At 42.8% G+C, this 12,960-nt stretch overlaps 2 protein-coding genes across 2 annotated transcripts in view; both read right to left on the reverse strand.

Moving 5' to 3' along the window:
• fasn (fatty acid synthase) overlaps nucleotides 1-8,178 on the reverse strand; it is a 37,879-nt gene extending 29,701 nt beyond the window's left edge. The window contains 4 exon segments of the mRNA XM_070926576.1: nucleotides 440-613; nucleotides 767-919; nucleotides 4,527-4,662; nucleotides 8,071-8,178. Coding sequence (XP_070782677.1) covers nucleotides 440-613; nucleotides 767-919; nucleotides 4,527-4,653 — 454 coding nt within the window. The 5' untranslated portion in view covers nucleotides 4,654-4,662; nucleotides 8,071-8,178.
• Nucleotides 8,179-10,945: 2,767 nt separating this feature from the next.
• ccdc57 (coiled-coil domain containing 57) overlaps nucleotides 10,946-12,960 on the reverse strand; it is a 30,070-nt gene continuing 28,055 nt past the window's right edge. The window contains exon 20 of the mRNA XM_070927597.1: nucleotides 10,946-11,318. Coding sequence (XP_070783698.1) covers nucleotides 11,110-11,318 — 209 coding nt within the window. The 3' untranslated portion in view covers nucleotides 10,946-11,109. The remainder of the gene's footprint in view (nucleotides 11,319-12,960) is intronic.

Consider the following 12,960-nt stretch of genomic DNA (forward strand, 5'->3'; position numbering starts at 1 on the left):
ATATCTACAGTATTATATATCTGTATAGTTCCATGTTAAGTGACAAATATTGTCAAAATGTTTTTGAATTGTACTTTCTTTATTTGATTGACAGTCAGTTGTTGATTACATGCAGACGTTGATACAACTACTAGGCTACTTCAATATATATCACACGAAATCACAACGCAACAACAAGTTAGACATTAGGATGTTCCGGACCTTTGCTTGAGGACATTTTCTCTAACTGGACCTCTTCGAATTTTAGTTGAATACCCCTGCTCTAAATCATGTTACAGCAGATGTTATATATGAATATTTCTACATCTTGGAGTCTGGTATCTAGTCTTCACAATACATTCCAGATTTGAACAGAAAAAGACATCCCCTACTTAGTCTGCTGTGTGTGTGTGTGTGCTTTCAGACCAGCATCAAACTAACAGCCAAAGAATGAACGTACCGCTGAAGTCAAAGAAGTAGGAGAGTCTGTTTGCCAACATGGCGCGCTGGCAGCCGGTCATGCTGTAGCCCAGCAGCTCCTCTGGATCTCTGCTGAACGCCTCGCCGGCCTCCGAGCCACTCACCCCGATGTAGACGCCAGTCTTACTGCCGCGCATTGCGGCTGGGTTCAGTCCTGCATCACAGCAGACCATTCGCTCAGCATTTCAACAGGTAGCCTCACTCAGATCATGAGCTCCGAGAGCAAACATTTACTGTATTCCTTTCCCACCATTTCTACCCACTTTCACTCAAGTTACTGTCCTCTACTGATCTGCAGTTTCCTCACCTCCATCTACAATAGCCTCGTAGGCGATCTCCAGCATGAGACGGAGCTGGGGGTCCATGGTGTTGGCCTGTTTGGGGTGGACGCCGAAGAAGGCTGCATCAAAGTGACTGATGTCCTTCAGTTTACCATTCCTCTTTGGAAGACCATACAGACCTAGACAAGAGGAGGTGGTTGTGAGCACATTGCAAGTACAGAGTTTGTATCACATATGACAAAACATCATAAAATCATTCAAACACAAGTTACTGAGATTCTATTCTACATGTAGAATTAGACATTTTTATATCAGTGAATCATTATGATACTCATTTTGGAGACATTTGGGATCCTCTAATGGCTTGGATTCAGAGGGAAAGAAGAGAGCGAGGCGTTTTGTTTCAGTACAAGAATTTCAGCACCAACAGAAAACCGTTCACTCCTGAAATCTCACACAGCTATGGTAAAAAAAAGTAGTTGAAAACTGTTAGCACTCTTGGCGTCTTCCACCTGGATCACTGACTGGCTGAAATCACCTGTGTGGCTACCTTCTTTTCTGGTTAGGTAGCTACTAGTGAGGCCACCAGGGGGTGCTGCTCCCTTTAGCATACCATACTACACTTGAGGAACTATATTAAAACTAGACTAGGTCGAAAACCTAGTATAAGGCTGGACTGTGTATGGTTAATGTGGCCAAATTGTTACACAGAGAGTCGGTGGTGGTGGATGTGAATTCCTGAATATTAAATGTTCATCTGCAATTTTCCGTAGTAAATAAATAAAGTAAATAAAATGAAGCAGAATATTACATGACATGGTCAAGCTACATTTGTTTTCAAAAACAATACTTTCCACTTATATAATGCACCACCTCCGGATGTAGCTCGGTGAGCACAGGTTTTGGTTTTGGTCTCTGTACAGGCACAATGGTATCAAACCTGGCAACCTCACTGCACCTGTCACCTGCAGCTGGCTGCTGTTCCACAAGAAGAAGTTCCAATGCATAACCCCTCTTAAAACTGCAAATTGTCATTTTGGCATTTCAGTTTGAGTACAGATTAAAAAAAAGATCTGACATATTACTTTGTGAGTTGTAGATAAATGGTAAATGATCTCACTTATATAGCACTTTTCAACCTTCACAGTTCCCAAAGCGCTTTACAGCTAAGTCTCATTCACCCATTTACTCACACACCAATGGCGACCGAGCTGCCATGCAAGGTGATGGAGACCAGCACCTTGCGACTTAGGGTTCAGTGTCTTGCTCAAGGACACTTCGACATGATGGGGGCAGCCGGGGATCGAACCCCCAACCCGCTCTAACCAGCTTTACCTCCTGTGCAACAGTGCTAACCACTGCCCCACCATGCCGCCATGTAGGGGAGTTGGTAGGTGTTTAGTCGTGTTAGAGAGAGCAAGGTTAGTCATTTCCCCCTGCATCTTTGTGCTAAGCTAGGCTAACCACCATCTGTCTCCAGCTCAGAATGCAGACATGACTCATCTTCTCTCAAAAAGACAGGAAAAAAAAGCCTATTTCCCAAAACATTGAGCTATTTCTTAATAATATCCTATGTCAAATGATGAATGTCTTGGAGTCATGGAATAAGGATGGGATAACGTACAGTGAACCTCTCATCAGTAAAGAATGTCCAACACAGTGAAGGATCACCCTCACCTTATCTAACTGGTATGTTTAGGCCAGGCCAAATCAGAAATGTCCAACTTGTGGTTAGCAAGTTGGAAACTTCACTGTCAAAGTTTTAGTTCTTTGAACCACTTGGACCGTGGCAGTCCCTGAGCCTGAACACTGAGGAAGTCATTAGCTGCAACCTCCCTGCTTGTTAGGACAAACGAAAATAGCAATGCAGCAAATGTGAACTTCACAAAAAAAGACTTGTGTGAGTGTGGACCAGTTTACCTCTAGTTGGACATAACCAGCTTGCTGTACATCATTCCTCATAAAGTCTGTCATTTCCCATTTTCCTTTTATTTTATGCAAGGACTCCGTCAGCCCATGAACCTTTTTATTGCTTTCTCTGTCTCCCTTTTCTATACTTCCTACTCTCCCATGATGCCCAGTGTGTGGTCTCAGCCGTGCCAGCTGGCCCGGGCCTACCCTTTCAGCACATGAATGTGAGTTCAAGATGGTTGCTAGGCACTGGAGGGATGGGTCTTTCATTCACAGAGAGGAGAAAACTGCAAGCAAGAGAGAAGGAGCATTGGAAAGAGTGGGACAGCGGAGAAAGCTGTTACAACTGGTTAAAAATGTGACACATAAAAGTAAAGTAAGAGTAGGGTAGAATGATACAGAATACCAAAAATCTGTTAGCTAGTCAGGATGGGTGACCAACTAGCACTTATTGAAAGCAATACTAAGGAAATGGGTGAGGCCGCAGTTCAGAACCACTTTAGCCCTCTCTGAAAAAAACACAGCCCCTCATTAATTTGAATGGGGCCCCTCCAGCGACAGAAGCAGGCGGTGCCAGCGCTAAGTGCTCCAGGAAAAAAAAAAAAAAGCAGGGTTGTCCAGCAAAAAAAATGTAACCTGGTTCAACTTTTGCTGCCACACAAAGTGGCCTCATCCAGCAAGACGCTGCATTGACCAATCAAACACATGCAAGCACACATTCCTGGTGGATTGCTTACGTAACTTCAACATTTCCCTACGTTTACCTACATTTTCCCACTGCACAGTCAAATGATTTCTCTGGTCGGCTATGTGCTGTGAAATGACAATAAAACCCACTGACTAGAGGAGCCTCATATTAGTGACAAAAGGTTGGCTTTTGTTCTCAATTCCTTTTGCTGTTTTTGCACAGAGCCTCTGTCTGTTAGAGCTTTTTTATTCAATAGTTCAACATGTCTCAATGTGAACGAGCCTTTTTTGTCTGTCCATGACTGACTTACTGAGTGAGTGATGAAGTTACACCATTGGTCAGTTGAGGGAGTTTCCCCATAGGCCGTTGTTCTTTCGTAAAGAACAGGCGCAAACATTGGTTATGTACCATTACGTACCCCACTAGTTCCTTTAACCAGCTGAAGAAACTGCAGACAGTCCAGTCTCAGCTTAACTTGTACACAAGGTGAGGCGCACATAGTAAGTAGGCTTAAGCTAGGCTTCAGTAGCCTATAGGCTACACATAGAGTCTGGAGTTAGGGTACGTAACTAATGTTCTATTTAGTATAGGCTTCACCCTCTAAGGCTATTGCTAGTGCGATAAGGGCGAAGCAGGATGTGGTCCATGCCCCACTGGGTCTGTCGGGTGTACCCGCAAGCAAGAAATCAATAACCAGGCCACACCTCGCCAATGCATCACAGTGAAATGGCTCATCACAGTACATCATATGCGCACAGACGGCACAGAGAGAGTACAATACATCCGTTCCGATCATTCAGTAAAACATATTGTCCACTGTCCATTGTGGCCAATTGTCACATTGTCACGCTCTGACACCACAATAAATGTATAATCAGTGTTGGAGCAGCATTCATCAGGCATGCAGTTGAGATGCTGTCCGTCACGAGTGGTTGCAGTCTCCTCAAAATGATGCTGGAGTGAGCCAGGAATGTCCCGTTTGGTACGATTCCTGTCTCTCTGACTCTGTCCTCGCATCTCTGTGTATATTTTTATTTTCTATTTCTTATTTTTTATATTTTGTACATACACATTTCCCCCCCAGGGATCAATAAAGTATTTCTGATTCTGATTCTGATGTGCTAAGCATCACTTTGAAGAAGGAGCAATTACAATCAATCAATTCCAGCTTTATGAAGGGGTCTCACCTGGTGTCCACCGCCGGTTGTCCTCTGTCACCATGTCCACACCGTTGATGAGGTTTTCCCAGAATTCCTCCAGGTTGTTAGACTCGGGCAAACGGCCCGATATCCCTGCTATAACTATCTCATCCATGCTGAATTACTGTGGAGAGAGAGAGAGAGAGAGAGAGAGATGTTAACAATAAGAGTGGTACACATTTTATACACATTGTAATGAAATGCTGTTGTAGCCCCCTCCACGTTATGTACACAGAATATGTATAAACAAATATTCAATACAATATTAGCGGTTCCAATTAAATCAATCAATGAGGCATGCTTCAACAACACTGTGCCTTGGTTTAAAGGTCCCATATAGTAGAAAGTGAGGTTTCCATGTCTTGTTTGATTCTAAAGCAGCTCTAGGTGCTGTATAAATACTGTGAAAGGTTCAAAACGCTCAGTCCACAGAGAAATGCACACAGCCAGTATTCAGACACTGTGCCTTTAAACGAGCCGTCGGGACTTCCGTAAGGTTGTGATGTCACAACTATACAGTCATCACACTAAGCCACGCCCCCACCCAGCAGGTCATCTGCTCCAGGCACAGCACCACCCACCAAGTACAGGGACGCTCATCCACCCTGTCATCCACCCTGTCTGTCTAAGTAATTGGAGCGCTCTGCTCAGGAACTACTCTTCAGGTTTGTGTAAAAGGGCTTGTTTCAGACAGAGGGGGAACTGAGGGGCTGCAGAAAGGGCCGGGACAAGATACATAAGGACTTTTTGAACTGTGAATCATGCAAAGCTGTTCTGGTGGAGTCCCAGAATAAAAATATAGAGCTGAAATGAGCAGAATATGGGACCTTTAACTTGTGCAGCCCCTCTTCTCCAGCTGATATTTGGAATGAATCAGTCATCAGTGTACATCATTGGAACATGATGAGAAATCCTGAGTTTAACACTAACAACACGAACGATGTGAGCTCCTCAACATTCTGCACAAACAATTATGTTATTTAATTATGTCTGAGATGCTTTTTTCGCAGACAGTCAGCTGATGGGGAAAAGAAATATGTGGAATAACCGCATGTCTTGAAATTCTTAAATCACAGAAAAACATGAGATGTGAAATTTCAGTGATTCACACTAAACATGTTTCAGTATTGAAGCATATGTAATTGTGTTGCCGTTGACTGGCAGGTTTGGAAATGAGGAGTCCCTCTGAGCATGCATGAAAGAGCACTTACAGCAGACAATGTAGTCTGCTGATAGACTACTCTGTCTACATGAGTGAGCATTATACATGTCGTACTGTGTGTATGTGGTGTGTGTGTGTGTGTGTATGTGTGTGTGTGTGTGTGTGTGTGTGTGTGTGTGTGTGTGCGTGTGTATGTCTTAGTCTTTGTCCCTTGTTTCTAGGCCAGGCCGTTTTCATGTCAGCAGGGCCAGAACCCGTCAACCAATGAGCTAGCAGCTTGGGACAGAGCTACTCCAAATGAAAGCATGTCACCACCTCAATGTAGAGCAGCCAGGAACGGCTGCCATCATCCTCAGACACCTTCCCTCATAATATACTGTACACACTCCAGAGGTGTTCAGCATACTGCCTGAGCCCACATGGTCGAGCAAACACATGGCATTAGATGGCGCTTCCTGTTGTTAACACAGGCTGACAGGGAAATATATTATCCAACATTTCTTCAATATTTATGATGCCATTGTGTTATCATAGATACAAACTGGTACAAGGCAAACAAAAGCCTGAAATTCATTTCAACTTTAGAGGAGACATTGTACAAACATGAAGTGTCTTCAACTCAAATTATAATTTGAGTCCCCATAGCTGGTCATCTGCCTACGTCCACAGCAGTCTGTATGCATGCACCAACTGCACGTTAGCAAATATGCAGCTCTATGCAGGTTTGGGAGGATATCCGGGCCTTTAGTAAAGTGTAGCTCCACCACAAACCTCCAGAACAGCTTCAATGCTGTTCATACACTTCACATTCATTTCATACTCATCAAACCATCAGTGGGCCTTCATGGCAAGCAGATGGGGGCCATTGTCATCCTGGACACTCCCCACCATCAGGACAGAGGTGTTTAATCACAGGATAAAAGGTGATCATACAAAACTAACTCTGCATTAAGCTGCAGCTACTAATCCATCAAGGGGACAAGTGAACCCAAAGAATGTCCCCCAGGGCACAACAAGAGCCTCACTATAGAGGTCTAGCACTCAGGCCTGTACATGCACCACACCTGCACTTGCACAGTCTTGTCGCTAATATGGTAATTTTTACTGGTCGTGAGCAGTCGTTAAAGTACCTATATGGATATGTAATTTTTTAATTAATTTTAAATTAATTTTAATTAATTAATAACTGTCTGCCACACCGCAGCCTACAAGCTGTATGAACATCCTCCCAAAGTATGTTCAATAAGGATGACTGTCATTGTAGCATTGTCTTCTAGGGTTATCCCTTCTTACGTTCCCATCAGCCCCAACATTCTGGATACAAGACCTGACTTGTCACACAAACCGAACCTGAAGTTGGAAATAGGCAACTATATGATCCTCTTGAAGAGGACAAACTTGTTCCTGGATTGCAGTGATGAAACCAGTTCACTTCACAGTTCCAGATGGGGTTGTCTCTCCCTTGCACACTTGTGGTCTCACTGCTGTTTGAAGATATTTCTTAGTTAATTACAATGTTTTGTTGTTTAATTGGTGACAAATACTTTTCAATTTGTTTGTAATAAGGTGGCAACATACACACACACAGCCAATTCCTCAACAACATGTTAACGTGAGCAAACTACACTGAATTTATTCCAGGGTCTTTATGTCACATCACTCTTTTTCTGGTTTAACTCAACCATGTTGCACCAGAGATATTCCTGTAACAGGGAATTCCATGTATCATCAGTATTGCAGTAATAACAGACCAGTGGTGTGTTATTTACTCCACACACTACAGTCACCAACACATCCCATCATGCACTACAGTTACAGCTGGATTAGCTAGTTTTGTATAGCAGCAGGGTTTACTTTCACCGGGCAGGTTTATCTGATGCAGCACCCTAATTTGAGCTAAGTGTCCAACACAGAGTGCTAAGCTACTGAAATCTAGGCACAAGGACAAGCAGGACAATACTTTCTATCCCATAATACAATGCGAATATTATGAGAATCAGCAATAACCGAACGAATGTATGAATGAATTTGGCCTTGAATATGATCCACCAATCAAGAGGAAGCAGACAACAATGCAAGCCATTTCCAAAAAGTTAGAATTCATGCAAATAAAAGCCGCATGGTGATACAGTACGTAAGTTAGCTACAAGTCTAATGTAGAATTGAACCAACATAAAGTAGCTTTAGCTAGCTAAATATTGACCAAAGAAAATATGCCTAGTCACAGCGTTAATTAAAGAAGTTATTCTTAGTGATATAACACTGTCACGACCCGGTGTTAAGCAACGACACGTTAAACATGCACGTTTTTATAGCGTTTAAATTAGCGTAGCATATTATTGCGATAGCTAATAAACGTTAGCAACTTACCTGTGTTATCCAGACCGGTTTAATGTCCCTGAAAAAAAAAAACGAATTCGAAGCACTTGGTGAACTGTTAACACTCGTTTGGCATGTATTCGCCCGGTTATGGCCGTTAGCTACCCTGTGTCGGTTCACGGTGGTGTTCCTCTCGCTGCAACAGCAGGGGAGGAATGTCTATCTCTGTCGCTTCCCTGTCTATAAGGTTAGCGTTAGACTCCGTGCTTCTTTGAATCTTTTATTTTTTTTCTCTCTCTCGGATGAATTTAAATGTCTCACATTCTGCCTGGCCACGCCACATGGGCTGACAGCTTGGATTGGCAGCACAGTCCAATGAGAGAAGAGGCAGGGCTCGTGGATCCAGCCAGTGATGGAGTAATTCGTTGAACAACCCCCGTTGTCACACGGAGAGAGAGAGAGAGAGAGAGAGAGAGGAAAATTTTTTTAATGTTGAGACGGGGTTACTGGAGTTCAAACTGGATTCGTCCACCGTCGCTCCGCCCCGCCGGACGACCAGACAGGCGACAGCTGCATCACACTACAAAGTGACTTGAACTCAACAAATAAAATAACGACGTGTGGCACACACCACACCTAACTGATGACCTTGTTGCATAGTACTGCGTTTGTAGTATTTCTTTTTGATTGTGTTGGTTGTCCAAAGACTTACATGTTAATTGGACACTCATAATTGACCATAGATGTGAGTGTGTGTCCTGGAGACCTGTCCAGATGTGTCCCTCGCTCAATTGCGGCACCCTATAAACTCTGCATGCATGGATGGGTGTTACGTGTTTACCGCTGATCACCAACATACCTTACACTATGGACATACCTTATATTATTTACAAGTGTTAATGTTGGTGGAACTTGTGGTACTCAAACCTTAAAGGGGACCATTTGGAAAACACCTGCCTGGAAGACAGGCTGTCTGTGTGACACATGGTATTGTATCAGAGCTATGTTCCAAGTCAAACTTTAGAAATCCTGTGCAGGACAAATATTTGTTAACATGTGATGGAATGTTATATGCTTTGTGATAATTGACTGCTTCATTATTTTCTCCCCTGGGTGATACTTTCCATCTGGAGATGTGGCCGTAAACCTGAGAGCCACTAGCGGCTCTGTGTGGCTGTATACTGAGGCCATCAGTGGTGCTTTGAGCCATATGCTCACATCTGCATGCTAACATGCTCATAACTATAATGCTGCAGCATGTTGATTTCTTTAGCAGGTATGTTTACCATTTCAGTTTAGCATGTTAGCAATGCTAACATCTGCATCCATGTAGAACACACAATAATAGTGTGCTTTATTGTCACATCAAGCAGCAGTTCTATTTTGACCACTTTAGGCTTACAATATAAACATGAATAACCTCTTCAACATGTGCCTTCTCAGGCTTGTGGGCCTTACCGTGTTCATGTTTCCCTCTACATTACGTAACTTTACATTAAACCTGGAACTACAGGCCGGCGTCGGCACACGTGTGTACACATATTTGCGTATTCAGGATGGCATGTAAATCGGCCAATCACGGAGCGAGGGTGTGAGGCTTCGTCCAATCACTATAGACGGGAGGGTGCTGCTGGAAGATAGGGTGATTAAAAGGCGGGGCCCCAAGTGGTGACGTAGCCAGGAAAGCTCGTCTGACTTCTATGGGGAGGTGGGGGGTGGGGGGGGGGTTACTGGAGTTCATCGTTTCAGATAGCATGATGTTCTAAGGAAGGTTTTTTTTCTTCCTACTGACCCACTGTGGCAGCACGGTGATAAACAGGCTCTAAAGGCACAGTGCCCCTGTGATCAATGCAGAAACAGCCCATGGGTGCTTCGGCTGATATTAAGTAGCCCCTCTTTATTTAATGGACTGGCATAGTAGAACATTTGAGTTGAATAGACATGGGTTGCTTTCTTTTCTTTAATAAAAATGTATTTATAGACGATATTATTTAATAGAAATTTGTTTCATGGCCCATGTGCAAAATCATAGAACTGTGGGGATTGTGCTCTGCAGCATTATCTCTATCTGTATGAGGACAGTCACCATGAAGATGATATTTATGAGACATCAAGACAGTATTATCAAGAAATGAGATGGCATTGTACTCATAAAAACAGCAGAAATGAATGCATTTTCTGACAAGATATTGCATTCCTGCTCGTATACTGGCACTCACAGCAAGCGATAAAATGACAGGAAATGAGTGGGCATGACACGTAACAAAAGGTCCCCAGCCTGACACGAACCGGGGTTCGGATGTTCAGTTCACGGTCGGTGCTTTCACCATGAACCACCATGTGAAGCAATCTGAGCTCAATCAATGAAAACAGACAATTTCACAAACAAATCTTGAACTGTTTTTTGGGAAATAAAAAAATAAAAAAAGGCGAGTTTACTACAATGCAATGAACCATGCAGAACAGCCTTGAACCATATATATATGGTTATATATAAAATATGATTGAGGAATATACACAACACACAGTAAAGCCTATAGGTCTATTTTCATTGTGGTGCTATTGTAGTCCATTAACTGCACACATGAGCTCCAATGTCCTTTTCTGTTCGGGTTATGGAATGACCTACCAGAGATGACCAGGGAAGCTAACACATTGTCTTCTTTTAAAAACTTTAGACTTGCTTTTTATAAACTGTCTGTTTCAATGCCTTTCGTTTTTATCATATTTTCTCATCATTTTTTATCAACTGTTGGCTTATTGTCTGTTTTTAACTGTATGTAAAGTGCTTCGTAACTTATTTTGAAAAAAGCGCTATATAAATAAAAGGTATTATCCTTCTTTTTATTGTTATTCTTTTAATTCCTACTATGGGTCAAGCTTCAATAAAAAACAGGATCTCCATGATCCTAGGTTTAAATGCAGGCTAGTTGTGGCTGAGATAACCCTGATGACATCACTATGACATAATCAGGGTTATTTTCTCAGTCTTGACAAAGCTCCTCCAGAGATTTTAAACATCTGTTTCCACAGGCTGAGTAGCACTGACCAGTATACTGACGGATTGTCCTACGTGTGTGTGTGTGTGTGTCAGTCTTTCACATTGTAATTTCTGATCTTGCTGATCCTGCCAGGGGCTCCAGGTCTGCTGGTCTTGGTAGTGTTTGATGGTGGGTTCCTCTTCTGCTGGACCTTGGTTGGGGGCTGGCTATGGATGGAAACACTGATGCCACGCGCCACCGTCTGGACTCCAGCGCCACCTGACTCAGCCACCTCCCTCCTGCTCAGCTCATCGTCACCTTTAGGTGCAGACAAGAGAGATGCAATTTTTAATGGCTGTTGACAGATGAAACGTTTTCATTTGCTGGTATCTTTAACCAAGTTCAGGTTCAAATTTGTAGGTGTCTGAGTGGATCAGCCATTACTTTTTCTGTGCAGATGTGGATGCAGGACTATTAACTACATTTTAAATCTATGGTTGTCTATCCCTGTGCGTGTCACATGAGAGGAACTTTATCTAACCTTTACTCATACACCTGTTAAATATCTGTAATAACCTCTTTGACCCAGTCAGTGCAGTTATTATGTGTGTACCAAAACCTTGTGCCAGGTTTGTCTGGTTTCACAATTATTAGATGGTGTGATGCTGATCTGGCAGCTACTCTGGTTGAGAAACTGTTCCTTGGAGAGTTGACAGCGATTACAGCCACAAATTGGGCAACAACCCTCCCTCCGTCTGTCCAACAGTGTTCATATTGGGTGAAGTGGTTATGTATTTTGATTTTCTGCAGACATACCGTCCCTCACACATAAGACTAGCCCACTAGTTTGATGAATTACTGCGGACACACTTCTTAAATCCCTGTTCACACAAGACTACACTTGGCAGAACTTGGATGTCAGGATGAGTCTTTATGATTCTGTATCGCCAGCCTGAGACAAGATAAGCAGCTGTTTAGAGCCCTGCAGCCTGTAGGGGTCCCCAAAAGATGTCCACCCACCAGACTTCAGTTCAATTCAGTTTTATATATATATAGCGTCAAATCATACCAGAAGTTATCTCAGGGCACTTTTCATACAGAACAGGTCTAGACCGTAATATGTAATATTATTATAATATTACAGATCCAACAGTTCCTACCATGAGCAAACACTTGGCAACAGTGGCATGGTACAACTCACTTTTAACAGGCAGAAACCTTGAGCAGAACTAGGCCCCTGCCTCGAGCGGTTGGGGAGGGGGAGGGGGAGAGAGTGAGAGACAACATACAGTAGCACAATCCCACATAGTCCTACATAGAGACGTCTCCGTCGTTTCCATGGATATGTATTAAATTTCCTAACCCTTTGACCCATCTTGTAACCCAAGTATTTTTCTTAACAGTTCTTAACAGTAGACAACGGTTGACATTCACAATAAAACTTTCCCTTTATATGAGCATGGAAGGTCCCATATTGTAGAAAGTGAGGTTTCCATGTCTTGTTTCAGACATATGTATATTTGAATATTAAATACATTACAAGAACATTGGCACCACTCCTTGCCCACCGTGTTCCTAAAAAATAATAAGAGACTTCTGCCACATACACATACATCCAGCCTTGCCCCATTTTCTTCTAGCGGTTGGCATCGATTAGGGTTGCATTATCGCCATCTGCTGGTTCAGGAGCATTTTAAGTTTTTCATGTACATTGATGCTTGTGAAGTTAACTGGTTAACCACGACTGACTGAGGTGCCCTAACGTACGCCTGAACTCCTCAGATGTTGGCATAATGGGTAATTATTAAAATGTAAAAACAAGACAGGTGGTACTAAGTTATATAGTTTGGATTAGTTAGATAAATACATTAGGTTGGGGAGTGACATTAAGTGATCTACCACAGATTTAGGTGTACAGTTAGCACACTATCTAACCCTGAACCACTTAAAATGTTGTACG

Source organism: Enoplosus armatus, chromosome 20, assembly GCF_043641665.1.
Source record: "Enoplosus armatus isolate fEnoArm2 chromosome 20, fEnoArm2.hap1, whole genome shotgun sequence".
Classification (NCBI taxonomy): Eukaryota; Metazoa; Chordata; class Actinopteri; order Centrarchiformes; family Enoplosidae; genus Enoplosus; species Enoplosus armatus.